The sequence below is a fragment of the Osmerus mordax genome, chromosome 2 (assembly GCF_038355195.1).
Source record: "Osmerus mordax isolate fOsmMor3 chromosome 2, fOsmMor3.pri, whole genome shotgun sequence".
Taxonomy (NCBI): Eukaryota; Metazoa; Chordata; class Actinopteri; order Osmeriformes; family Osmeridae; genus Osmerus; species Osmerus mordax.
The window spans coordinates 15,350,949-15,378,069 of NC_090051.1; the positions used below are offsets into that span (position 1 = coordinate 15,350,949).

Consider the following 27,121-nt stretch of genomic DNA (forward strand, 5'->3'; position numbering starts at 1 on the left):
CTGCCATTTGCCGCGATGTTAAGCTATATAAAGATGGTGATGCTCCAGAACATCCAGAACATCTTCCTCTGTGTTATGTATACATGGCTTTACGTACTGAGATGTGTGTTCCAGCACACAGATGTGTTTATCCTTCCTTGAAGAAAGAAACACACTGTTTATTTTCCTGGAGAAAGGGCTCTGGTTGTTGTTTCTTAAACTGACGCTAAACTACAGCGTCAAGGGTCACGACCCCTTCGTTTGTTTCCTTGGATGCCGCGTGTTGATCTGTGGTCTCATGTTTCCAATGTTTACCGCAGATAATTACGCGTGGGGAAAGCTACACTGGTCCTGAAAATAGAACGTTGACTGGAACTCTGATCGGTGTTTCAACTGTCCAAATCAATTTGTGCTGAAACGGAACAATGATGTCAGATGAAAATAAATGCACATACCAGACTTAGGGAAAAAAGCTAACTTTATTATGCCAGTCTAGTCTATCGAGATTCAGTTGTTGGCCCTAACTTTCTTCCTGTCATGTTTTGAAACACAAGAACAATCACAAACAATAGTCTTATATATCATGAACATAGAGCTTGCTTGTATTTAAGATTATGTTCAGATTGAATTGCTCCTAAATCAAAAAAATGGAAGAAAGGCATCAACAGGAACTTTGATTGAGCTCTCTTCCTAATGTAATTTGTCACTCAGCTGTGAAAATAATATTGTTGTCTGCTGATTGATTTCTTCTGTTGAAGCATAAATTCGTTTTTTATTGTCTGTCTCTTAGAGTATCGCCTAAGCTGGCGCTGTTGCCTTCGCGTGTGTCAATAAATTACTGGAACTTCAATAACTTTGGAGAATTGTGGCTCTCATACCTTTGAAAGGCAATAGTTTAACGTGCCTTCTTCAGAGTCCTATTAATTTAATGGAGGACAATTCACAGTAAACTCTCAAATTTACTGTTCTGTTCACGACCAAGGCCACAAGAAACTGCCTGGTAACATAAACTAGCTCAGGCTGTGCTAGGAAATTGACGACTTTCCTCACATAATCGCTTTAAAAGCTTTTGATTTGGCCAGGGTTCAAAACTTTGAGTCTACTTCATGAGACAAGTATGCCACCTTCTGTTCTAAGTGGTCATTTCACCCAGAATGTCTAAAACTTGTTTGAGGGTCATAAAACAATAGGTTATATGACACATTTCTTTACATGTTAAGAGTGTAATCATCCAGTATATGACTCACTCAACCCATATATTAAGCTGTCATAAAAGTGTTTCCCAGTTTAAAACAGACATAACGTTTTACTAAATACATGTAAACATTAATTGCTCTGTAAAGTCATATTTGATAGAAATGAACCATATTGCAAAGATGTCTGTACATTTAGCAGATGCTCTTATCCAGAGCGACTTACAGTAAGTACAGGGACATTCCCCCGAGGCAAGTAGGGTGAAGTGCCTTGCCCAAGGACACAATGTCATTTGGCACAGATGGGAATCGAACCTGCAACCTTCTAATTAATAGTCCAATTCCCTAACCGCTCGGCCATCTGACTCCCAATCACTCACACAGACATTGAGCAAGTCCTCTCACTAGGCACATACAACTAAATTCCCTAAACTACACCAAAACGTGTTTGAAACCATAATGTCCAACTGAAATCCTGAAGCAAATCTACTTGGCAATGAAAATTGTTACTACGTGCACTTCACCCCCACAAAAGCTTATTAAAGATTCAGCTATCCAAATCCTTTATGAGAAACACACGTCCCTATTAGAGAGTGAAAAGAAGAAAAAAAGTTCCAAAGTCCCAGTGATCAGCAGACGCCACCAAGCAGTATATTTCTGAAGCCGTGCGTCAGAGCGGCAGCCGTGGCCAAACCGCTTATTAAACAGAGGAAAGCCAAGTGCCATAAAGAAGAAGGCAAGAAGCTTGTTATTATTCTTTCTGTAAGTTAAACAGGCCCAGATCAATGGCCTGGGTGGTTTCCTCCACCACAACTATGGCCTAGTAAAGCACAAAGAGCCTGCCTTAGACACAGAGATATTAACTATTCCAGGATCTTTGAAGAGGGTGCCAAGAATAATTTCCCACATGTAACATTTCCCACCAAAACCACAAAGTCACTGGAGCATTGCAGGCACCACCATACTGGAGCTGCCCTACTCTCCTTCGAGGAACAGAGAGAGGGACATATATGGACCAATTAAATAAAAGAAGATAATGAGTCAAATCTGACACACTCAAATAAAAAAGATGGAGGGCCAGATCCCAAAACATTTAATTAAAGAAACAGATAGTGTGCAAGGTCACAATCGGAATAATTTAATTAAAATGGTCAACCCGTTGGTAATAACTCATGGATTATTAATTTCTGTTTTACATCACAGTGTTGCTCAAAACATTGCTAGGTTATCTCAACCACCGACACACAAGTATATACAGTCAACATGATACTGCTGTAACTTGTCACCCTCTTTCTTTTATTTACAGTAGCAATGTATTTGTCCCTGGAGATGTGTACAATGGTTAATGTCAGTCAGTCAGTCATTCTGACAGTAACAGCACAGATGGAGAGGTACTAAGAGGAAGGACCAGGAGGGACAGGTGATCCCAGCTCTGAGAGGATATCTACAGCTCTGAGACAGAGGGTAAAAAAACATTCAGTATTCCAGGTATTCCTCAATTAACTTGTTTTTAGTCATCACAAGTCCTTATTTTCTTTCTTTTTTTCTTTCTTACTTTTTTAATAAAAATCATTTTTTATTCAAAGGAAAAGAATAATGTCACCCACCCTACACTGGGAGGAGCCAGAAATAAGAAGTTTCATCAAGATGTCATCTGCACGTGGAAAGTTCTCCAAGCACTGCAGTATATATATATATATCTTCGTTTATAATAAGATGTTATAATGTTCTTTTCTACTGTTGCTATAAAATAAATAATAATAAAAATATAGAGGATAACAGAGCATTATGCCAGTATGTTTATCCCTGACGTAGATCAGCCTTCATGTAGATCAAGGAGAGCCACAGAGCCTCTCTAGTTCACTGGTGTCCCAAGTTAACGGGGGAGGAGCCAGCTCATCTCCTACACTCATGTCATCCTTCTTTTGCATTCTGACTTCAGTGAACTTGATCTTCCATTGGTTGTTGTCCAGAGGGGAGCGGATGAGGCCAAAGACCTGCTCATAAATTCCAAGGCAGGCTCTGTCTCTGTGGATAGTCCCAGCCACAGCCACCAGCACCAGGCCATGGGGGGAGGACAGAGCCCTGAGGCCATGGGGCTCCAGGTTGGGGCTCAGGAGGAGCCTCTCATCCCTGGCCAAGGCTAACAGGCGCAGACTGACGAGCTCAGCTCCATCATACTCTTCACTTCCAGTTTTGGAAACGATACGTAGCTTCACATCCTCCCAGAAGTGCCTGGGATTCAAGTCAAGAGCCATTTGACCCAGAGAGGGGTTTAAGCCATTCAGAAGCTGGTAGAACCACTTGCAGAACTCTTGGGCCATGGCTGGGAGGTCAGTTCCAGAACTGTCATCCTTCAGCTTTGTCAACGGGGAGCTTTGTTCAAACACAAGTGGACTCTCTAGTTTGACAGATGCCTAGAAAAGTGATTACATTTCACTGATATGTAACTTGTCACTACAAAAATGAGAGGCAACATTTTACATCTTCACAATATCACAGAGTCACAATGATCTATTAACGATGAGTTAACCGTCCATCCAGTTGCTCATTTGTATTGTGAGTCAAGGGTTAAACGTTTTCAAATTTGCATATTTCTAATCATAACTATGCATTTTAGGCTTCCTAAGACTCAAGTGCATATCCCCTATAAATACACTGCTGGAGTTGAACAGTAATTAATTTCACTATCTCAGAAGTGATAAGGTAACAGAAAACAAACAGAAAAAAAGAAGTGCATGATGCTGGTGACATAGGATACCTGGTAAGAAGGTGCAGGGTTGGAGAGTGTTGTGGAAATGGGAATGAATGGTGTAGGTAAAACTGGGCTGGTCAGTGAACTACTGAAAGTAGAAAATGTCTGAGGATAGAAGATACATGAATCAAGTTAGTGATTACCCCCTGCCCTCCCAATCATAGAATAATTATTAACATGTATCAGAAGATAACTATGCGTTTTTCATTTTAGGCTTGCTAAGACTCAAGTGCATATCTCCTATAAATACACTGCAGGAGTTGAACAGTACTTCATTTAACCCTTCTGTTATCTTTGGGTCATTGTGACCCTTCAGTCATTGTGACCCCCCCCCCCCCCCCCCCACATGTTGCGACAACTTTATCTCATACAAAAATAAAGTGAAGCATTTTCTTTTAACCGTCGGGCTGTCTCACCCCCCCCACAGAGCGAAGGTTAAAATAATTTATTTATTTTTTGTTTTTGTATTGGGTAAAGTTTTCGCAGCACAACTATGGGTTGTTGTGACCCGAAGGCAGCACAAGGGTTAACTATGTCAGAAGTGATAAGGTGACAGGAAACAAACTGAAAAAATAAGCGCATGATGCTGGTGACATAGGATACCTGGTAAGAAGGTGCAGGGTTGGAGGGTGTTGTGGAAATGGGAATGAATGGTGTAGGTAAAACTGGGCTTGTCAGTAAACTACTGAAAGTAGAAAATTTCTGAGGATAAAAGATACATGGATCAAGTTAGTGATCACCCCCCCCCCCCCCTCCCAATCATAGAATAATTATTAACATGTATCAGCAGTGTGGGTGTGTGCCAACTTTACCTTAGGTGGTGGACTGTACAGATTCTTAGACCAGTGTCCCAAGGCCAGATACACTAACTGTTGCTTGTCGGTGGCTTTGGGCAAAGCAATCCCCTCATTTTGAAGGTAAGTGAAAAGGACGTCACGTTGGACTTTCTTTCGTTTCAATAGCTCCCCAGCATTTTTGGAATGTGAAATAATGTCAACAATTGCTTCTGATACAAAAAGACACAATTCCTGATAAGAAAGCTGTCAAGGAAGAATTCGTAAGACACGGTATACTCGAACTGTCAGGATTGGCGGATTAATACAAATTCTTTATTCAATATGAAAGCAATTAACAGAGCACTGACCAATCTACTGGAGGACACGTAACACAAATGTCATTCAGCAGAGTGATAAGGATACTAACACATAACATGTCTTATATACACTCATAGCATCTGGTCATTCTAAACAACAGTTAATCAATATAAATTCAATTACAAAGCTCTTGCCTTTTAAAATGGTGAAAGAATGGCACGGACGTAACAATTCTAGTTATTCATACGTAATCTCCCAATGTTTTTTCTGGTTTAAGGCGGTAATAAAAATAAATGTGATTATTTATTTGTTATTATGGTGTTGTGCTTTCAAATGCACTAAAGTACAAAAGATTAAATGAGCTCTTACGTGTGGTACTAATCCAGCCTTTCTCTGTATTAGTAACAGTGTGATGTAGCGATAGTATGTTGTCTCTTGGCAACATCTCTAGAATCGTTCTGCAGCCATATCTCTCCTCAAAAGTCAAACTTTCAGGCATCCTTGATGAAGTTGGTTGAAGTGTCAAGTAAGAAAATGTGCAGCACTCTGACCTTGTAAATGTGTAGCACTCTGATATTCCAATTGATTTGCTATTGAAATAAGCCCGGAAACTGTAGCTTTCGTTTTCCTTTGAAGTATAAGAAAAGAAACGGAAAGTTAATTTGTCAACCAAACACTTTTGGTATCAGACAATGTATTTCACCAGCAGATGGCAGCAATGAATGCAAAAGCATTTGCTTCCTTGTTTGCAATTTAAATGTACAATAGGTAAGCTTTTTTCAGTAAAAAAAAGGTTTTGTCCGCTTTAAACATGTTGTGTAAGCTAAGGGCCCTTTGAGAAATACTTAACATATTTTGATATCTCAGTGCTAGTGGAATGTCAATCTACATTCTTTTGGAACATCATGCTACTTTTAAGCCAATAATGCGAGGCTGGCTTTCCTCCTTTTATTATTTTGGAAAACCACTGTCAATCCTACTCAAGCTGAAAGAAAGCACGTAAATTCAGACAAGAATTGTGAATGCTGTTTCTCATATTTGAATTTATTTTGTAATGTTATCAGCAGTGTTATTGCAGCTTTAAGTATTGAGCATATTTACAATGAATTTAATTTCTTACCACTAAAGCATTAAGTCACTTCAGTCCACATACTGTTTTGTAATATACTTTAAGTTAAGGCACATACCATCACCAACAGTGGCAATTTGGCTGAGTAACTTAAGGTAATGTTCTGAAAATATTTTATTTGGAAAGAGTATAACTTAGTTATCCACAGCCTTAATAATGAGAACACATTTCAAACTTCATGAAACTTCACTTCTCTTTGTGTTGTTTTTCTCTTCAGTGAGAACAACTACAGTAATTTCCATAATGTACAATGAGCACTATTTACATTCTAAAGTCTCCACAGCATCTAAACCCAGTTCTTCCTAGGATCAGCCCCCACTCATCAGCTACAGAGGAGCTGAAGCTCACTGGAGTCACAAGTCAGAGCAGGAGACACTAGCTCCTCAGCCCCACTCAGAGAGTCCTGTCCTCTGATCTTCAAGTTCACAAACTTAATCTTCCATTGGTTTTTCTCCATAGGGGAGCGGATGAGGCCAAAGACCTGCTCATAAATTCCAAGGCAGGCTCTGTCTCTGTGGATAGTCCCAGCCACAGCCACCAGCACCAGGCCATGGGGGGAGGACAGAGCCCTGAGGCCATGGGGCTCCAGGTTGGGGCTCAGGAGGAGCCTCTCATCCCTGGCCATGGCTAACAGGCGCAGACTGGCCAGTTCAGAACCATGGAACTCCTCCGTCTGCTGCCCATTGATGCTGAGAGAGATGTACAACTTCAAATACAATCTAATGCAGATAGATCTGCATGAACAATATACAGAAAATATGTCCATATGGTAGGTCTAATAAACCAGACTGGAATCTTACCTGGTGAGAAGGCACAGCCTCACATCCTCCCAGAAGTGTTGTGGACCCCAGTCTTGAGGTGGCTGGCCCAGAGAGGGGTTCTGGCTGTTCAAGAGCTGGTAGAACCATTGGCAGAACTGTCGTGCCAAGGCTAACGGTTCAAAGACAGCTTCCCCCGCAGCCTCAGCTGTCACTGAGACCCTTTGCTCTGCTTCAGTGTCTGGGCTCTGACTAACAACGACCTGAAAGCAAGAAAATGTGTGCCATAAATATATCTAGGGTGGATCATTACATTTAAGCTAACCTCTGCCTGATATGTAAAGCCCATGGGCCAGAAAAACTGACACAAATCGACAGTCACGTCTTACCTTTTCAGTTTTTACTGTAGCGTTTGACCAGAACTCTAATGTTTTCTTGATCAACTGGTGTTTCTCGCTGTTTGAGGGTATGACGACACCTTCCTTTGCTAGATACTTGAATATGACGTCACGGTGTACCTTCTTTCGTTTCAACAGTTCCTCGGCACAATTTGAGTATGAAAGAATCGCCTCCACAGCCTCTGTGATTGACGCATGCCATTATTAGCAATACATGAACCTCTTGCTACTTAGCTACAGTAGTTCTCTATTACAGTAAGCAAGAGTTTCCAGACAAAGACAAGTTTCAATCATATCTAGCTCTACTGTAGCTAGCTAGCTTCTAACTGTACTGTACTAGCTAGTAGCTAGCTAGCCTCTAGCTGTATTAGCAGTAAAACAGCAGTACTGTACCTCACCTTTGACACTCTCCACAGCAATCATCTTATTGGTGACTGTGTCAGTAAGGGACAATATGTCTCCTTTTGACAAAAGACCCAACATTTTTTTACAGCCGTTACGCTCTATATGGGTCAAACCTTGCATCTTTAAACTTACTACATAGAGATTTCAATAGTAAACACACCTTCAAGTCTTCTCGTATGAGTCCCACCAAACAATCATCCGAACGGAAACAAAGCTTGTGTCGAACGTTCCGTCTTCCTCTAGCTAAACAAACAGCAGGATGATATGCTTAGGCAGAGTGGACCCTACTACCCAGGTTGTGCTCCAGTCCACGCAGGACAGGTCAAGAGCCAGCTAGCGAGTTAACTTTATAGCTAACTTGCTAGCTTTTTTGCCTATGGTTGCGCCATTATGTAGACCACAGTACTGGACGTTGCTCAGCATTAAGCACCTTTTCTGAGATCTGTAATATCGTTTGCCTGTCTTCCCGAGGTAAGATGCTAGCTATAGCTAGTTAATAACCACGTATCATTGTAGCAGAGCAATCGGTGCTGGTGTTTTCTGGCTAGCTGGATGTTTTATACCATGATACAGTAGATCAGCCACGCTGTTGGTCTATGAACTTTACAGATACTGTTCAGACTACAGTCGTCATACAATTGGAATAATTGGTTAACGCTCATCTGGGCTATCTAGCGTTTGCACAATGCTGAACTGAGCTCGTTAAATTACATACATTATTATGTGCCACAACATTGTTAATAGAATAATAGTAGTGTGTCTAAACCTCACAGCAGAACATACTGAGGTGGATAATTGATAACGATAATTTAAAGTGTAAATTATGGTTGATAACGTATGAGAACAAGGAGTAGGCTACTGTATGGGGATAACAAAATCGACTTATTGCAACACTTTAAGGTTTCATCACTTGAACTTACAACACATGACCGTAGCACATAACTGACACATTCAGGAAGTAATGTCAAACACTCCTCGATCTAGAACTAAGCAGCCACTGCCTTTTTCTTTCATATGTCACTTCTCTTGCATCTCTTGATTTAGATGGCGGAGACTGTGGCCAGCGCCCCTGGACGAGTGACGGTCTACTCCATCACAGGCTGTCCCCACTGTGTGCAGGCCAAGGCCAGTCTGGGCCGACTGGGTGTGCCTGTGTGGGATGTGGACATGGGGAGACACCCAGAGCTGAGGGTCAAAGTGAAAGAGCTGACTGGACGAAGCACTGTACCTCAGATCTTCTTCAACAGCGTCCACGTTGGAGGGAATGACCAACTACAGAAACTAGTGAGAAAAGACTTCATCATCATTCCTCTTATCCTAGCTGTCAATTCGGTTTCCCAAACACCACATTTATAAAATTCAAGTCGTAATAGTAGTCAGTGGGTTTGTCAATATTGCTAGTATTGACTGTATACTAAAAGCCTCTGAAATGTTGGGATATCGTAATGGATTGCTTTATGTTCTTAGACACCAGAGGAGTTGGCACGGCTGGTGCGTTTGGTGAAGGAAGAGCCTGTTCCAGCAGATGCCCCGCCCATTCCTGAGAACCACTCAGACGTTTCAGAAGAACCTGTAGAAGCTGATGAAGGTCAGTGGATCCCAGACAGTGACGTGGGTTTATTCTTATTTGTACCGTCTGAAGCCCTGCAGCATTGTAAGGGTTCTGATCGCTCAAGTTGAGCATCTCAGAGGACTGGACAATGAATACAGGAATGAAGGGCAGTTCAATAGGATCACAATATGGGGGGTTTTACTCTCATGTTAAGGCTAACATAGCCTTTGCACGCACAGAAAGAGGACGCCGCATGCTAGATCGCGTTTGTTTAGGCTTTAGATAGGGCTCCTAGAAATGGCCCTGACGTTCCATGTTCTCAGGAACTAATATAGCGGGGTATAGTACAATCCTTGTCTATTATATTCAGATCATTCCAAACAGTATACAAGTCATAAAGTAATCAGTTGTAATCTTGGCCAAGTAGAAATCATTTTTGGTGTGGCCTGTCATTCATCCCATTAATGATGTTTTGCGTTTAAAGAGACCGATCACCCTTCTTCCCATGTTATGGCGTTCTACCTACCATAACCAGATGAAAGACAATCCTGTTTTTAAAGAGTAGGCTTGACATGTACTTATTTGGACATGTTGCTGTTTGTCAGTGATAACAGTCACGTTTCATAAGAAGGGGATCGGTTTGGATGTGTGGGATGTCGTCATTTGCATAGGGAAACAGTCAGGTTGAGTGTGTGTTCCGTGTGCGTGCGTGCTGTTGAACTTTTCACTTGGCCAATGTGCCCTAGTTAATTATTTATCTGCTTCATAGCCTTCCTGCATACTGCCCACACCCATACAATGCTCAAGTCTGTCTACAAGTTCATTGAGACAGAAATGAAAAGACACATTTTATTTCATAGGCTATAGAAATAGTATTATTGATACGTAGTATGTTTCTTTAACCATTTGGGCTGCTTTTGCTCTTAAGAGTTGCTGGCCAGAAGGGAGTTGAGCTTGATCACTTGATCCCAGATGTAATTATAGTTCAGCTGCAGTACTTCAGGTTGTGTGAGCGTGTGTGTATGTGTGTGTGTCCTTCTCTGCAGAATTTGAGTGTGAGAAGGACCCATTAGCTAACATGGTAGTGGAGCTCAAGCGGAGTGATGTTATTGGCAGTCAGAGGAAGGGGCTGAGCTTGTACAAAAACAGTTTCTCTGGAGCTCAGCTGATTGGCTGGCTACAGAAGGAGAGGGGCATGGGTAAGTCTCCTCTCCTCTACAATACAAACACACACAGTACAGTATGTAACTTACATTACAAAATCTCTACCCAAAGAATCAAAAATCATTATCACACAATTTTAACAGATACATCTTTACCAGTTATCCTAACAAATCTGGTACCCCAGTTGCACTGCAATTCTAATGATATGATTCTGCCTGGACCACAACCATCCCCTACCTGCCCGCTAGCTACGGCTGAGGCCCGTGAGACTGGTCAGGGCCTGCTGGAGAAGAAGTACATGGTCGCTGTGTCTGGGTGTGGGAAGGGGGAGTTTGCAGGGAGCGACTCACTGTACAGGCTAATGGAGCATGACCCCCACTCAGCCCTCAACACAGGACAGACAGCCACCTGCAAGCCACTCCAGGGTAGGTGAGAGTGGGACCAGAGAGGGACGTCTTCTCCCTGGGCCCCATGGGACTCCTGGTTCTTTCCGGTTCTTTCCGAAAGCATCTGCCTAGGTTCTGTCCGCTTGCTATGTGGTGGGTTTAGACTAAGATACTAGTAACTAGGTACTACGATACTAACGACTGAGTCTATGTTGTGATTTAAATAGATTTAGTGTGCAGTCGGCCCTCTGGTGGCAAAGTGCTTCTGCTAGCGAGTGACTCTTGTCTGTGTAACTCCTGAGCACATGACACATGCTGCCTACCGCTCAAACTAGTTTAGCTGCGGAAGAAGCCGTGCCTGTGTGCGTCCGTGCGCCTTTATTTTCTGTTTACATCTGTGTATTGTGCGTCTCTTTCTCTGCATGCCTCATTTGCTACGTCTTTGACTTTGCCTCGTTTGTTAAGCGGCTTTCTATTGTTGGTGTTGAAAAACATAAAAAAAGAAACGTACAATCATACCATATATAGTATATATATATAACTCCAAACCTGTCTCCTCTCTCACTGTAGCTGCGGAGCTGTCAACCATCCTTAGGGAAATGATTCTGAAGCTGTTCTCTGAACACCTGTCTGCTGACGGAAAGGTAACGTCCTCCTTCCTGTTACTTAGGGTTATGGCCTGACCCTGTGGTATCGTGCACTGTTCTACTGTGTGTGTGTGTGTGTGTGTGTATGCGTAAGCTGTATTGATCAGTGCATTCCTGTTCGTTGTTGCAGTGTGTGGACTACAAGGCCATGTCTCTCAGCCCGGTGTTTGAGCGCTACTGCGATCTAGCCGTGCAGCTTCAGAGGGTGGAGCTGCTGTCTCTGAGCAGGGAGGAAAAGCTAGCCTTCTTTATCAACACTTACAACGCCCTGGTCATCCACGGACACCTTCGACTCGGCGCCCCCACCAACATGTGGCAAAGATACAGGGTGAGTTGGTTCTGAAGTGACTATCCCTAGGATTACCTAAAGAGAACTATAATGATACGGCTGTACAGCCTTGAGTGCTAGAATGTAACAGTAGGAGGACCTTTTAGTTGAGAACTATAAAGATAAGTACAGCTCATGGTCTGATTCAATATCTATACTCAGATACCTAGAGAGACTTCTTCTGGAAATGTTTTCCTGTAATCTAGACGTGTCGGCTCATGTTCTTCTGTCTTTCTTCTTCCCGCTGTAGTTCTTCAACTATGTGAGCTACCTGATTGGAGGGGAGGTGTTTACTCTGCAGGACATTGAGAACGGAGTGTTGAGGGGGAACAGAAAGGGTGTCGCACAGCTCCTCAGGCCTTTTTCCAAGACTGATCCTCGTTTGCAGGTAAGGCTTTTTTCCCCTAACGCCTGAAGATCAACTGACAGACATTTTGAAATATCCACTCAGTCACATTATATACATCGCTGCTGACAATTACGAATAAAAGAATGAACCCAGCGGATCTAGACCTGAGGAAGACTTCTACATGTCCATGTCATTCTTTATTGTTGACCAGGTGGCTCTCCCAGACGCAGAACCCCTCATCCACTTTGCTCTAAACTGTGGAGCGAAGGGCTGCCCACCCATCAAAACCTACACTCCCCAGGTAGGACACTGGCCGTATCCCTTCATGCAATACCCTCGTCCTGGCAGCTGTGGTCCGAGGACCTGTTTGTTCTGAAACCTGTTTTCGAATGAAATCCTCGTTCCCCCTGAACAATCCCGCCAGGACATCGACAGTCAGCTGCGCACGGCGGCCGAAGCCTTCCTGGAGAACGATGACGCCTGTGTGGTGGATTCTGGGAAAGGAGAAGTGCGACTCAGCCAGATCTTCAAGTGGTACAAGGCCGACTTTGGAGGCACGGACGAGAAGGTACCTTTCAGAATGATTACGGTCGTACACATGAATGTTGTGTGTTTGGCTTCTTATATGACCTGTGTAACATACTATCCTCTATCAGCTACTGAACTGGGTCCTGGAGCACATGAGTGAGTCTTCTAAGAAGTCCAGCCTGCAGAGTGTTGTCACTGGTGGGAAGGTCCGGCTCAGCTATCTGCCCTATGACTGGAGCACTAACAGCTCCCACTGAGAGAAACCAACCAAGAACTTCCACCGATCTTCTCTGTCTTCTGTACAGAAGAACAACTCCGGTTTTCTTGAGGCCATACTAATATATTGTTCTCTTATGACCAGTTATAGTATGGTGAGGTGGAGCCAGGGCTCTTATGCAGTGTGTACAAGTAAATACCTTGCTAACTGTTTCTTCCATTTCAAGCCCTGAAAGTACAACTTCTGCTTTTTATCATAGCTATTTATTATAGTTTGAAAATGGGTTTGACTTTTTCTTTATCGACACTGTACTTGAATTAAACCCCTACAGTCTTTGCATGCAATTATTGCAAGAAAGGCACCTTTAAACCTTTTGTCTATCATCTTGAATTTTCTTCAAATGTATCTTTAAAGGACCATGTTGGAAGTACAGAAAGAAATGTCATATGTATCTACAGTACAGCTTATGGATCCTTTTGTGTTGCTTTCCCTGGACTTTGTGGTTCTGAATTGAAAAGCTGCTAAACCCAGCTTTGTGATATCATGTTTCCTACAGAGCCCTGCATGTAGCAATATTCATACGGAGCTCATTTCTCAATGGTTTGCTAACAGAGTGGTTATCCCCTCTCCAGCTACAGCACAATGCAACTGGGTGTCTCAGGTCAACTGTCCCACGATGCAATGGCCGCAAACTGGGCTTCTTATATGTGTGAAAGGTTTCTTTACATGGTTCAGCGTTGTCACAGCAGTCTACTGTACCAGACACAGCCTCTTGTCTTTCCCTCCAATCTTTAACACAAATGTTAACATCATGTCAGACCTACTCTAACCCTTCTGGGTTAGTCATTAACCTTGTCTCTTTCACTCACTCAAATGCATGAACAGGAATGCTTTTGATGCATGGACTATGATTCTGATCCTGACTGGTAGCTAGGACACATCCCTCTCCCCCAGTCCTCAAGCCAGTGCCTTCAAACCCTGATCCTGCATGAGAGCTTATCTCACAAAAACCCTGCCACGTTCCTAGTTGGCCCCCATTTCTTACAAGTTGGCACTTGGTGTAGCTTTTCCACTGGGGTGCGACTTCTCTTTGAACCGAGTTCAGCTGCAATATGAACTGGTCTTATTTCGAGGTGTTCAGAGCTGATAGTTTGACTAATGGGCTCTTCCAACCTTACCTCACCGTCAGGAAACCAATGTGATGCAAATCTGTAATACTGTTAAGACTTTTATCATGCTCTTGTCTCTTGCCTGGATTTGACAACAACCTGACTTCAAAGCAATACTTTTATGAAGAAAATTATGCAACAAATAAAATGATTATTACAGCCAAGTGGTCTGCAGTATTTTTGTAGGCTTTTCAGTTCGACACCATGTCAAACAGTGTTTTCATATTTCTTTACCTTAAAGATAGTTCATAGCAGTGCATCTGACCATAGCTGCCATCTTGGGCCATATGATGTGAAACAATTTATTAAATTCTGTACAAAAATCTAACAGACAATTTCATTGATTCATAAACAAGTGTTTATTTAAACAAGCCAAGTCTTTTCTTTAAGAAAAATAAATGACACCTTTCAGTACAAATCAAGTAAACACACATATACACATTATTTTAAATGCCCTTATGTATTAATCCTTGTACCAAATATCCATCATATAAATGCAAATCACACCGAACCTTACACATACTTTACAAGTACATCAGTTATCTAGTGTCAAAAATCATTTGTATAAAACATTTTTAATGAAATGCATAGACACATATTCACAAGTAGGAAACTCCTACATCCTTACAAAGTCAGTAAAAAATAGAGAGCAGTAACAACTGAAAATTGTAACAGGTCAGTTACATTTATTTATTTTTACAGCAAACTGAGTAAATCATTATTTCAAGCAGTCTAGAAATACTGTTTTTTTTTTTTTAATACAGTGCATTTCACTTCATCTCTCATTGAGGAAATGTAGCATAGGACGTAGTGAATCGATGATGGTTATCATAGAATCAAATAGTCGATAAGTCCAAATTTATATACAGTGTATATCGCAGACTTAGGAAGGATATGACTAGTGTAGCATATCTACAGTATGTGGTTTGTAGAATGTGTTCCAGAAGAGCACAATGGTGTAACGGCAGAATGAGGCAAAGAGAGCGTTTTATTAAAGGATTGTAGTAAGGCTGAGCACCAGTAGGTGCCGTTCTGGTTAAACTACCAAAAGTGTACTTATCTAATGAGGACGTTACAAGAGACGAATGTCCATGTGTCAATAGTGTGTGTTTGGGGAAACATGCCTTTTTTTTTATAGCATAAATATTTATTGCTAGGTAATACACACTCACCCCATTCTAGCTCTACCACTTGGGCCTGCCCATTTCCAATTTAGATGTGAATTTGCATGCTCTGCAAGGCTTCCGTGATGGACTGATTACATCTATCAAGTCCTGTAAAATACTTGAACACAAAGGGGGTCAAAATTGACAACAAGTTGACGTCTCTCTGAGATAAAGGTCAGACTGTCATCTGTACCACACAGTAGGCCTTTTCACCTCTCAACAGGGGATGATCTTAGGGTCCGTAACAGCTCGTTCAGTCTCACAGTCCACGTGTCAGAAGGAAGAAGAGGTTAACAATCTCGAAGTTCACAATCGTCAAGCAGCCTCGACAAAGGTCCCTGAGTTCACCCATCACCTTTAACCTGCGGAGACAAGTGGAGTTTTTAATCCGTTATGGCATAAACATATTAAACCGAGGCCTCTCTGACACTAAATGAGTGACACTCACTGTCGTCGTCAGAGTCGAAGTTGAAGAGGGAGGAGCAGGTGTTGAGAGCCTGGTGTTTCTCCAGCTCCACTGGCCCGCTGAAGGACGACAGACACTTGGAGCAGCGCTGCCTCTGCGGCACCGCCACGACCACCAGCCGGCTCTTACTGCTGGACTGCGGACTGGAAGACGCCTCGGAGGCCTTGCTGCGCTTGCGCATGCTGAGCGCCGACTCGTCCAGGTAGGTGGAAGGCGGCGGGCGGATGAACGGGGCTTTGACGAAAGGTGCGCAGACGGGGTCCTCTGGTTTGACTGGCTTGTGGGCCTGGATGACCGGGTCTTCCAGGGTCCTCAGGACCTCGGGGAGAGTGACCGGCTCCTCCGCATCCCTCACGTCCACGTTGTCTGGAGCGCCAGGATGGGATGGTTCTGTAAAGTTCTTGGGCTTTGACGCGGGTGCTGTTGGGGTGGCATGAGAGGCAGGACGCTCTCCTTCCGGAGCCTGGTGGGCGTGCCCCACCTCGTGTCCATTCACGGGCCTCAGGCCGGGGTCTCTGGGAAGACCAGTGGCTGTGTTTGACGCTTCACCATTAGGGTTCGACTCAGGAGCCTGGCCTGGCACTCTCTCGGTAGTCCCAGTCCCATGCCTGGCCACAGAGTCTGGGACCTGGGCCTTCTCTCTCTGGCCCTTCCCTTCCTGCTGCCACAGCTCCAGGATCTTCACCCTGTGTTTCCACGGGGCCTCGGGATTGACCTGGCTGGGGTTGACTTGCCCTGGGCCTTCCTTCCCTTGGGGCTGGGTATAGTGCCTCCACTCGTGGTCATGGAGGCCGGAGAGCGTGGTGAAGATCAGCTCGCAGCCAGGGAAGAGACACTGAGGCTGCAGGGGCCTGTGGGTCTCCATGTGCTCCTTCAGCTCCTGGGGGGTCTTAAAGCGCCGGCTGCATTTCAGGTGGACACACAGCTGCCTCAGAGGAGCGTCGTGGAGCTTCATGTGGTCAATGTAGTGTTGGACATTCAGCATGTGCCTGAGGTGGAGACAAGGAAGTGAAATCATTGGGAAATATGTGGTTGACAAGGGAAACTACGTGCGGGGGCAAGTGAGAATATCTATACACCACAAAATGCTGAAGTCATGAAGTATTGTTGTGGAGCCTGAGAAAAAACAAAGGCCCAAAAAGCATCTACGTAGCCCAAGAGTATAACAGACTCTGAAAACATGCAGAGGTGAACGTCTGCACTGACACATTAATATGAGTGTAGTAACATAAAGAGGAGCTTTCCTACCTTTGGCAGAAGATGCACCTGCCCTTGGACCACAGGAATGTCTGCTCCAGCACTGCCGGGTCTCCCGTGTGGAACCTGAGGGCGTGTTTGAGCAGAGACGGACCGATCCTCATGAAGATCTTCTCACAGTTCTCGGCGGGACACAGTGGGTACTCGGCCCCGAGGCCGTTCTCTCCCGCCTCTCGTTCCTTCACCTCTCCTCCTTCCTTTCCCATCTCAGTCTTCAGAATCACCCGTTTGTCTTTGACGAGCACCTGCTCGTCCTTGAAGCCCGTCGGCTCGCGTCCGGTGTGGTTGGCCTGCTCTGGCGTCTTGTTCAGGTTCCTGGTCTTCTTGAGCAGAACGCGGAGGTTCTGGATGATCCGGGCCTGCTTGCTGATCTCAGACTTTGGCTTGGGTTTCCGGACCTGGCGCTCACCCTCTGGCGGTGCCGTGGATCCATTGACCGCGGGGGACGTCGCGCTTTTGGGTTCCGTGTCGTCCGTCTTTTGCTCGCCGGGTGGGTTGTTGAGCAGTTCGTCGATGTGTTTGAGGACATGCTCCTTGGCCAGGTTGTACTTCTTGAAGCAGGACCCGCAGAAGATACAGCACACCCTCCTCCTCTTCAGGTGGGCGATACTGTGGCGCACCACGTTCCCACCTTTGAAGTCCTTGTGGCAGTAGACACAGTGGTGCTGCAGGTGGGCATAGCGTCGGGCACGGAGGGCACGGGCCTTCCATGGCTTCATGCCGTCACCCTGGAGGAGGAAGGAGAGGAGGGAAGATTTAATGGGGGTGAATGATAAAGGGACAATGAACATCCCCCAACGGTTTTCATGGACACCAATGCACCGTCACCGATGAGGAGCAGTTGCATCCTGACGCGTGACCTTTCTATCGGACTAACCTGAGGGTCTTCTTCCAACGGCAGCTTCTGCTCAGTGCTGTCATCATCTGCTTCCGACCGGGGGGATTCTGGGGGCTGTAGTTCATTCTCATCGTCCTCTTTGTGAAGTTTGGAGTAGTTGTGGAAGAGTTGCAGTGGATCCTCCTCAAGCGTCAACAATGGACCATCAAGCTCCAGCTCTGAAGGGCCACCAGGGGAACAATGCCCTGCCTCCACAGACCTCGAGTCTGTGTCTGTTTTCAGTGCTCCAGGAGCATTACCCTGTACACAGTTAACATCTACCATCTCACCATGGCCCTCCATCTTACACCGTTTAATACTGTTCTCGGTATCCATCATCTCGTTTTCTTTCTCCGACGGGTCAAGTCCTCCCTCCGGCCTGATGCCGTTCCCTGTACCAACCCTCTCCTCCACCGTCATTTCATTCTCAGGGTAGGAGAGCTCCAATGTGGAAGTCCTGAGGGCATTCCTCTTACCCCACCGCCCCCTTCCCCGCCCCTTCTCCCTAATGCCCTCCGGGGCAATGTTCTCTGCCTGGAGCCTGATCATCTCCAGGAGCCATCTGGGCTTCCTTCCCCGCCTCTTCAGAATGGTGTTCTTGACTCGCCTCGCCAAGTACTCCCTCTGCCGGTTGGCAGGCTGTTTGAGGCTGCCTTCCTGAGCCGCGGTGGGATGACGCCTGAGGGAGTATTTGGACCTGCTGTCCGTGTAGGTGGGCTTGATCGCGTATTTGATTTCTGGGTCGTCTCCTGAGTCGGCGTCATCAGAGCCGTGCCGCCTCCTCCCTCTCCTCCTCCTCCGCCTGCTCCACCACCTCCTCTTGACTGGGCTGTCGGGTGGGGGCTCGGAAGAAGCCTCGCCCTCCTCCTCCTCCTCCTCCACCTCCTCCTCCTCCTCCACCTCCTCCTCCTCCTCCCTCCCAGCAGAGCCATCGGACGCTGGGCCTGCTTCGGGATGCGGACGGGCAGCACCTGGGTGTGGCCCGCAGGCCTGGGGTGCGCTCAGGTCATTGGGTATCCACTCCTCCTCCGCCTGCTCTTCCTCCTGCATCTCGCTGAGAGCAGCCGTGACTGCTTTGTCGCTCATCAGCTCCAAGCAGTGGGTCCTCAGGGTAAAAAGGTTCCAGAACTCGGGGTCAAAGCATAGGCCTTCTTTTAGCAACTGGGGAGGGAATGGGAGAGATGTCAATAGTCTTTCTACAAAACACACAAAAGGTCGTAGAGATTTGATGTCCTCTTTTACAAATAACCTAGTACACTTGGGGCCAGCGTACTGGGCTGCCTGTTCAGTCGATATGGTCTCGGCTTAACCTGGGACTGTGGGAACCTGCCTTCTTCCACTAGGAGTTTCTGACCTGCAGGATGAGGAAGCGGATGTTGGTCTTGATGGGGCTCTGGTGTGGGTGCTGCTCCTGGTCGGGGTGGGTGTAAAGCACCCACACGGTCCTGTAGGCCTCCAGGCTGTGCTCCAGGTGAAGGACCAGCAGGGCGCAGGCCCGACACACCTCCAGGTCCCCGCGCAGCAGGAAGGCGAGGGTCTTGCACACGAGGGAGCGTGTCTGGGGGTCCGACTGGGGGTCGCGCTGCATAGCTCGGGCACACAGTTCCACGCAGAACTGAACGCCCTCAGTCCCCATCTGACAGAGCACAGACGGCGTTAATATGAAACTTTACGTGTGGGAGCAAGGTCTTATATACAAATATAAAAAAAAGAGGCTTGCACGTCAATTTGATCTTTCTTTTCTTTTTTTTTTACATTTTAATACCAAAAGGCGGCTGTGTACACACCTCTTCCGTGACCACTTTGATAAAGAGGAAGATGGCGCGTACATTGCTGACAGAGGCCATAAGTTGCCTGCATTCAGCCAGGAAGCCCTGTTTGGAAGGGTGTGCCCTGAGGTGCAGCCTACTCCAAATAAACACCAGGTCCCTGTGAGGGAAGAGCAAGACCTGTCAACCCCAGGGAACAACAGCATACAAAGCACAACTACCAAAACGCAGAACTAGATTTAGCACCCCAAGGAAATCCTAACTAGTTGTTTAATTGTAACTTGTTTAACGACATGCTCTTATGGTTCTTCCCTTTGGCCCTTATTGTGGTTGTTCACAATGTGTGCTTCATGTTTTGGCTACTCGCAATGTTTTTGGGGCTATCTTGTTGTTATTATCTGTGACCTATGCACTTTGTAAAGCTCTCTCTTGGAAGTCGCTTTGGATAAAAGCGTCTGCTAAATGAATAAATGTAAATGTAACTAGCCAGTGCTATTACAGCATGGATCAAAAGAGCTAGGTAGTAGGGCTCTCAACTAGGGCTCTCAACACAACACTATACAATTATGTAGGCAGTTTTCAATGCATCAACTTTTAGCTACAGTTACTGCGTGACTGCAAAGTGTAACTGACCAGATGTAATACATGTCTCCGTTCTGCAGCTGCTGGGTGAGGAATGCTTTGCACAGATACAGGAGCAGCTCATCTTTCTCGATGCTCTCCGTATTGCAGATCATCTCGACAGCATCTCTCCCATCTATCTCAGCCACCTGAAGAGAGAAGAAGAAAGACAGTAGAGATACAGCCTTTTAACTTTCACATGGTTCACATTGCTCTCCTCCACACTCTGTCACTACCCGATGTGCACATGCCCTTGTCTCTCAACCCGTTTGCTAGCACTCTCTCTCCATCCCCTCTTTCCCTAACGCTTCTCCCATGTCCGTACCTCTTTCTGCAGGTGTTCGTGTAACGATGCCTTGTAAAGGCAGGTGAGGTAGGCCTGGTGGAAGTACAGGTGTCTGCCTGTGGCAGGGTGTTCCAGGCAGCTCTTAGCCAGGGCCAAAGCCTCCTGCACACGCTCACAAGCCTGCAGGTACCGCACGCGCAGCTCAAAAAACACTGGCACCTCAGAGCTCAAATAGTTCTCCACTGCAGAGAAAAGTCAAGTAGAGTCAAGTCAAGTATTATTTTTTTTCTCCAGAAAAGGCAATGCCATGGAAATGCAAATACTACTCAGACATGCACTGTGTGTGTGTGTGTGTGTGTGTGTGTGTGTGTGTGTGTGTGTGTGTGTGTGTGTGTGTGTGTGTGTGCGTGTGTGTATATTTGATATATAGATGTATATGTGCCTTCTGTCTGTGGCCATGCAGTCTCCCATAGGATGGCCTGCAGCACAGGGCCTTCCCAAGGGCCGCCATCGTTGATGATCTGCCTGACTTGCTGTAGGTAGACATTCTTGTGTCTAAGCAGTTTAGAATGACAGTCCTGGAGTAAAAGATGTGAAATACATCCCATGAACAACTTGTTCCCGAACTTATTATCAGATTACGTTTGGTATAAGACACCTATAAGATGGAGAAGAAGTGCAGTGTCTGTTATTCCTTACCTGCAAAGAATCTAGTATGTCCTTTAGGGGATGTTCTTGAAACTCCTCCTTGCTGAAGAACAGCATCAGCTCAAAAAAGCTCCTGCAATTCAAACATTCAGTCACATGACACACAATGAGTCCAAGCTAGGCATAAATACTCGTCGACAATAACTCATCTTATTAGGTCCATCCTTACAACATCATGTGTACTCTCACCGTTGCTAAGAATAAGTTAAGGCACATAGGAAATGTCTCAGGGTGTTGTACTTACAATGCCAAACTGCTGAGAGCATAGCCAATGTGCTGACAGTCCTCAGGAAAGGTAGAGGTGGCTTTGGTAAAACGGCAGAGGGCTATTCGAAGCAGCTTCAGCTGAGGCAGAGGTACCTGCCATTGCCGTGTGTGGTCCTCCACTAACTGTTCAGGGACGGGTACATCGTTATAAACTTAGAATGAAGAATCATTAATAATATTTTGGTAAGCCGACTTCAAGGAAACACGTACATACTGTCTAAAAAATTGGCAAAGAGTTGTTCTTCACTAGTGGTTGGTTTACGTTTGAGAACGTATGTTTCCAAATCCAAAAATTCGTTAAATAACTGTTTTGCTAGCTAGATGCATTGGTCTATCAAGCTAGCATGGGATAATGTTTAGCTAGTTAGCTCGCAAAACTAGCTCCATTATATGCGTGCGTGTAAGCGTTAGTAAATAGTAAGCTAATGGGCACCTTTGCTAATAGCAAAAAACACATTTTAGCTTCTAGTGGAGTTAAGGACTTCCAGAAGTAGATATGTTGACAGAAGGCTGGCAAAGTTCACACAATGAGAGCTAGCAATTAGTTAGCCTAAATGTCAATGTTGCGTGTTCTAACTGGCGAACTAGCTAGCGTCACGTTACTATAGACAGTAGCTAGCGAGCATAAACAGTGCTAATGGTTGTTTATGTGAGGCGTATACGGTGGTTGCCTGATATGTAACCTACCTTACAAAAATCGGAGCAATATTCCTTGCTTAGCAGTGTAGGTTCATTTTTACAATATCGGTCAAATAAAGCATCCAGATCGATTTCTAGCGCCTCTATTCCCAAGTCACTTTCTCCGTCCGCCATACTGGATAGTTCACCTGACGCATTCTAGGGAACAAACGGAACGCTAGTTTCCTGTTTTTCGATTGGCTATAGCAGTTACGCCGGTTCCACTCCGTGCCATTTATTACTGCATAAATGAGAAATCAGAGCCATTGAAAAATAATTTTACTAAAATACACTACTCGTTGACAACAAACATACAGTATGAAGGTCGTTACACAAGGAGTAAACACATCAACAAAGGCAGACGGGAGACGTGTTCTTTGCAGAAACATTGTCCAATAGAATGTGACATTCGCTCTTGGGAAAGGGACTTTTGGCCAGCCAAACTAAGTGACTTCATCGCAGTCCTAGATCTTGGTTTATGTGCAAACTTTTTTATAGCCGCTCTTAAGCAATTGAAAACCTACATTTTGTTTTGTAATTCAATGTCAAAGTAGCAACATCAAAAGAAGGTTAGCAAGATTAACAGTGTTATGCATGCAACATTTTTGTAAAGTGGGTTAGAATGTGTTTCCAGATCCAGTCCACTCGCACCAGCTAGGTGAATAGTTTACGAGTCAGGGGACCCAATATGAGATCATCTGGCTAGTCAGTTTTCTCCAGGAGAAATGTAGGCTAGCATGGCGCAGGCCCGACACACCTCAAGATTCTATGAAAGATTGCTGTCGGCGGGCAGCTGCTGGCAGACAACTGGTAATTTGGAAGTCGTACACATGTACATGATCTGCTTAGTTTCGTGCAAAGAGTGACAATATAAGTGTAGCTGCTAGGTGTCACGAGTTACACATTTCCACCTCGGATTCAGTGTGGTACACTGACAAAATTGACACCCCCCATCTTTCGTGCCCTCTAATCAGCTTATCAGAAGCTTTGGAAGTAACTTCTGTAAACCTGTCATCACCCGCAGTGTGGCGCCATCACACTTTATGTTGCCAAACAGAGGAAATGTAACTGCGCTACACCCAAGGTTTTTTGTGCAGGGGGTGTGAATCATGGGTATTGATAAGTGTCAAGCACTTTTCATACCGATTGTAGAAAGGTTAGTAAGTAATATTTGTTTGGACATTCACATGAATACACCTATGCAATACATTATTTATTTAGAGTAGGTATCTAGGATAGTGTATAACGTGTGCATGAATAAATAGCCCTCTCGTCTCTAGCTATTAGAATTATGAACATTTTAGCTCTACCTGAGTAAAACACTAAAACAAATGAAAAATTTAGGCTGTTAGCCAGGAGGAGTTTGCAGGCTGTACCTGTAGCCTGTATCCAAGATACCAACCATTCTATCATGTCAAATAATGCAGGAACTCTGCATATGCATGCATATATATATAGTCTTTATATATATCTATGTGCATATATGGTTCCGAATATGTACTGACCAATTCAATCAGTGATTGCTTATAGATAGGAAATAAGGACTGCCCAGAATCATATAACCTTATGTAAGTGCCAAATGCTATGCTAAGTGTGTGAGTGGGAGTCCTAAAATGAGTATTTCTCCAACAAGGTTTCTGGTGTAACATTTATTAACCATATGCAGCTTGTGCTGTGGGTGGGTAGGCATTCTAGACTAGGACTGAATTGGCCCAGAGGAATCAAATGTGACTATAATGTAATTTCTGAAACAACAGAAGATTCTAGAAAAATATTTATTATTTGATAGGGGTTCAGTTCAAAAACATAAATAAAACATGGTGATCATTATACATAGTATGCAGACCCCACGGTAATGACACAAACCCATTTGGTCTTAAAATAATTACATTCTACATTTATTGACGGGGTATACAAACTCAGTATTTTACCACAAAATCTATAAATGTAACACATCGATAAACAATAGTGATTTCTTTATAGGTTCTTTATCTGTTTGCTGATTTACAAAGCTGGGCGTCATAATTCTATCAAAGTTTGTAAAATTATTTTGATGTGGTATTTTTACATGTAAATACGCATAACCTACAGCCTAAACTAGACCAGAGAGATTGCTAGGACAGACAACATCATGATCAGCTATTTTGAGACCTTGAGAGGAGGTTGATGGCTGAAGTCCAGAGTCCCTTCATCACCCTACCCTCTCTCTCGGCATCCCCACCCTAAACCATGTCACCAGCCTATTCTAGCATCATCGTCCCTATGCCCTCTCCCCTGTCGATACAGTTCCAGCTACCCCGGAGATCTCTGGATAGTCTATATATAGCTGAGTATAGATCTTAGGATTTAGCTTTACTCCTCAGCCAGCCAAAGCCATTACAGAATGTTGTTTAAAAGATTTAAAGGATTCTTTAGTGGGACAAGTCTCGTCAGTGTTAATACCCTTCTCATAGACTGTCTCTTTCATTACATTCAGTTGATTTGCTCTGCCCTTAGTTCAAACCTGTGCCTGTGTGTGTTTATGTATGCATGCACAGTATGTGGATGAGTTATAATCCCTGTCCCTGTCCCTGTCAGAGGCAATGCTTGCACCTGACCAGTCTCTGAAAGGCCTTTTTGAAGTCCTCGTTAAAGATGGTGTAGATGAGTGGGTTAATAAGAGAGTTGAGATAGCCCAGCCAGGTTAGGAAGTCTGCTATCTCCACAGACATGCCGCAGCTGTCACACGTGTTGACAATGACCTCCTTGAGAAAGAACGGCAGCCAGCAGATGACAAACGCCCCGATGATCAACCCGAGCGTGGACGCCACCCTCCGCTCCCGCGAGCCAGAGATACGCTGCGGCCTGAGCGAGCGCTCCCGGCGCAACTCGCTCCGGGGACTCTTTATGGTGATGCGCGTGCGGTCTCCCTCCGCGGACGGGTCGGAGAAGGATTTATCGGCGAGGCCGAGGGTGTCAGGGCTCTGGGGGTCCTCGTCGGGGGGGCCGGAGGGGATCATGCTCCCGTTGGTCAGGCAGGAGTGGCGGCTGGCGCGGCTGGCCTCCCTGCGCAGGTACAGTGTCTGAGCGGCGCGGTAGATCTTATAGTAGAGGATCAGGATGAGCAGCAAGGGGATGTAGAAGGCTCCAAAGGTGGAGTAGAGGGTGAAGGCAATGTGGTGGTGAGTGATCAGACACTGGTCCTTGTCCTTGTCCTCCATGTGGTGCCTCCACAGGAGAGCGGGGAGGGAGATGAGGACGGACAGGAACCACACCACGGCCACCGTCAGCCCGGCTCGGAGGCCCGTGCGCTTGCGGGCGTACTCCACGGCGTCGGTGATGGCTCGGTAGCGGTCGAGGGCGATGGCAGCCAGGTGGAGAATGGAGCAGGTGCAGCAGGTGATGTCCACGCTCAGCCAGAGGTTGCACACCAGCTGGCCCATCACCCAGCTCTCCATCTGAAGGTAGACGATGCTGAATGGCATGACCAGGACGGCCACCAGCAGGTCAGTCACAGCCAGGGAGCAGATCAGGTAGTTGGCAGGGTGGTGTAGCTTCCTTGTTACAATGATGGCTGTGATCACTAGACAGTTGATGGCTGTCGTCAAGACAGCCACAGCCGATAGGGTGAGGGTGAGAAGGATCTTGCTGGGGTGTAGGTTAGTGTCCTCGACACCCTCCCCATCTGACTCCCCCGGTGTGAAGACCCCTTCGGTGCAGTTGGAAAGGTCCATCCTGTTCAGTGGAGGGCAAAGGAAGATGGGAGGAAATGTGTTGCAATAGCGTAAGGAGAAATGGAAATCCTTATCCTATTATCATTGCCCCGATTGTGCCCGAATGTGACAATGCCTCAAACATAGTCATTTAAAAACCTTTCAGACATGCTTTAAACAGAGAAGCATGATTAACATTGCATCGGCCCTGGAAACAATCACCCACATCATAATCCTCATCAACTGTCATTATCACAATTATGCTCTAGCCCAACACCTCACCCCAATCATTGATACAGAAGATTGTTGTGGATCGTGATCTGTAAGCTACCACAAAGAAAGCAGATTTTTTTTACAAAATAAATATCTGAAGGCAGACCCTTTGAAAGGCTGAAACATTTGAGTACTTGTTGACATACAACCGAATACAAATGAATTCCTCCCAATGTGATGACGTCTCATTCAGTACCTGTATATTCTCTGTTGCTTTTCTGTTATCCACTAATGTTATCACTGTGTCACAGAGTCCTCCTGGTTGCCCACTCTCTGTTGCTCCCGGGGTCTAGCATTATGTCACACCTGGAGAAAAAAAGAGAGAGGGGGCTGGAAGCGAGAGAGAGAGAGAGAGAGAGAGAGAGAGAGAGAGAGAGAGAGAGAGAGAGAGAGAGAGAGAGAGAGAGAGAGAGGGAGAGATTGAGACAGAGAAAATGGGAGACATGACGTGAGAAAATTAGATTTTGTAGAGGTAAGAATGTGAGAAAGGGGCCAGTACAGATGGGAGAGGAGGGGTAGAAATAAATGGAAAACAGGCATCACATCCCTTTCATATGAAAGAATGACTACTGTTCTCAGAAAAGCAGAAGCATCCCTGTGTTTAAAAGGGGAGATGGGCGATGGATATTGTCCATGTCTTGTACTTGTCTATCTTCTCTCCTCACCCCTGCTTTTCTCTTTCTTTCTTTACCACCGACTGTCCTCCAGATCAGTGGATACCTTTACCCCTTACTCAGTAAACTATCATATTCTCACTTGAGTTTTTGAACTTTCGAGTGCACTTGCAACTATTGGAACTTGAGCTTGAAGAAAGCAGGCTGAATCATGTTGACTTGACTTCATTGATTCTAATTTGATACAAAGATAGATGTCAAGGTGTAACCGTCTCTCACATATTCACAAATGTCCAGCCTTACTCTGCATTCTCAAGCAGCAATGGTTGTCATAGAAACTATTTTGTGGAGTGGGATAAAGCGGACAAACAGCTAAACTTAGTTTCAAATGAAACG

The 27,121-nt window shown here is 45.1% G+C and overlaps 5 protein-coding genes across 6 annotated transcripts; 1 reads left to right on the forward strand and 4 right to left on the reverse strand.

Moving 5' to 3' along the window:
• Positions 1-2,126: 2,126 nt before the first annotated feature.
• LOC136966189 (uncharacterized protein C3orf38 homolog) lies at positions 2,127-5,627 on the reverse strand. Its single transcript, XM_067260633.1, has 4 exons — positions 5,391-5,627; positions 4,740-4,933; positions 4,531-4,629; positions 2,127-3,589 (listed from the first exon to the last, which is right to left on the reverse strand). Exons 1-4 carry the CDS (start codon positions 5,518-5,520, stop codon positions 3,005-3,007), a joined length of 1,008 nt encoding a protein of 335 aa, XP_067116734.1. The 5' UTR covers positions 5,521-5,627; the 3' UTR covers positions 2,127-3,004.
• Positions 5,628-6,058: 431 nt separating this feature from the next.
• LOC136965779 (uncharacterized protein C3orf38 homolog) lies at positions 6,059-7,861 on the reverse strand. The gene is made up of 4 exons (XM_067260003.1): positions 7,705-7,861; positions 7,298-7,488; positions 6,951-7,171; positions 6,059-6,839 (listed from the first exon to the last, which is right to left on the reverse strand). Exons 1-4 carry the CDS (start codon positions 7,829-7,831, stop codon positions 6,473-6,475), a joined length of 906 nt encoding a protein of 301 aa, XP_067116104.1. The 5' UTR covers positions 7,832-7,861; the 3' UTR covers positions 6,059-6,472.
• Positions 7,862-8,001: 140 nt separating this feature from the next.
• On the forward strand, positions 8,002-14,209 carry zgc:152951 (uncharacterized protein LOC569013 homolog). Of its 2 annotated transcripts, XM_067257372.1 has the most exons (11): positions 8,002-8,182; positions 8,756-8,995; positions 9,179-9,299; positions 10,310-10,462; positions 10,676-10,852; positions 11,384-11,457; positions 11,591-11,788; positions 12,039-12,176; positions 12,349-12,438; positions 12,562-12,705; positions 12,794-14,209. In XM_067257372.1, the coding sequence occupies exons 2-11, from the start codon at positions 8,756-8,758 to the stop codon at positions 12,920-12,922; spliced, it is 1,464 nt and encodes a 487-aa protein (XP_067113473.1). In that variant the 5' UTR covers positions 8,002-8,182; the 3' UTR covers positions 12,923-14,209. The 2 variants fall into 2 exon arrangements, with proteins under 2 accessions (XP_067113473.1, XP_067113482.1); XM_067257381.1 differs by lacking the exons at positions 10,310-10,462; positions 10,676-10,852.
• A 192-nt stretch (positions 14,210-14,401) lies between these two features.
• LOC136963271 (zinc finger protein 654-like) lies at positions 14,402-22,281 on the reverse strand. The gene is made up of 13 exons (XM_067257347.1): positions 22,156-22,281; positions 21,446-21,591; positions 21,193-21,274; positions 20,936-21,071; positions 20,533-20,735; positions 20,220-20,356; positions 19,605-19,746; positions 19,172-19,453; positions 18,718-18,978; positions 17,818-18,681; positions 16,932-17,668; positions 15,666-16,672; positions 14,402-15,579 (listed from the first exon to the last, which is right to left on the reverse strand). The coding sequence occupies exons 1-13, from the start codon at positions 22,279-22,281 to the stop codon at positions 15,575-15,577; spliced, it is 4,128 nt and encodes a 1,375-aa protein (XP_067113448.1). The 3' UTR covers positions 14,402-15,574.
• Positions 22,282-24,719: 2,438 nt separating this feature from the next.
• Positions 24,720-25,859, reverse strand: htr1fa (5-hydroxytryptamine (serotonin) receptor 1Fa). The gene has a single exon (XM_067259388.1). It carries the CDS (start codon positions 25,857-25,859, stop codon positions 24,720-24,722), a length of 1,140 nt encoding a protein of 379 aa, XP_067115489.1.
• Positions 25,860-27,121: the final 1,262 nt, after the last annotated feature.

Coding starts and splice junctions, on each gene's coding strand:
- LOC136966189 (XM_067260633.1), bottom strand. CDS start 5,520: ATGCCTGAAAGTTTGACTTTTGAGGAGAGATATGGCTGCAGAACGATT. Junction 4,934..5,390: donor AGGCTGGATTAGTACCACAC/GTAAGAGCTCAT, acceptor TTTTTGTATCAG/AAGCAATTGTTGACATTATT. Junction 3,590..4,530: donor ACCCTGCACCTTCTTACCAG/GTATCCTATGTC, acceptor TCACTTTTCTAG/GCATCTGTCAAACTAGAGAG.
- LOC136965779 (XM_067260003.1), bottom strand. CDS start 7,831: ATGCAAGGTTTGACCCATATAGAGCGTAACGGCTGTAAAAAAATGTTG. Junction 7,172..7,297: donor CTACAGTAAAAACTGAAAAG/GTAAGACGTGAC, acceptor TCTTGCTTTCAG/GTCGTTGTTAGTCAGAGCCC. Junction 6,840..6,950: donor AGGCTGTGCCTTCTCACCAG/GTAAGATTCCAG, acceptor CATCTCTCTCAG/CATCAATGGGCAGCAGACGG.
- zgc:152951 (XM_067257372.1), top strand. CDS start 8,756: ATGGCGGAGACTGTGGCCAGCGCCCCTGGACGAGTGACGGTCTACTCC. Junction 8,996..9,178: donor ATGACCAACTACAGAAACTA/GTGAGAAAAGAC, acceptor TTATGTTCTTAG/ACACCAGAGGAGTTGGCACG. Junction 12,177..12,348: donor AGACTGATCCTCGTTTGCAG/GTAAGGCTTTTT, acceptor ATTGTTGACCAG/GTGGCTCTCCCAGACGCAGA.
- LOC136963271 (XM_067257347.1), bottom strand. CDS start 22,281: ATGGCGGACGGAGAAAGTGACTTGGGAATAGAGGCGCTAGAAATCGAT. Junction 21,592..22,155: donor ATTGCTCCGATTTTTGTAAG/GTAGGTTACATA, acceptor GTCCCTGAACAG/TTAGTGGAGGACCACACACG. Junction 21,072..21,192: donor ACATACTAGATTCTTTGCAG/GTAAGGAATAAC, acceptor CTTTTACTCCAG/GACTGTCATTCTAAACTGCT.
- htr1fa (XM_067259388.1), bottom strand. CDS start 25,859: ATGGACCTTTCCAACTGCACCGAAGGGGTCTTCACACCGGGGGAGTCA.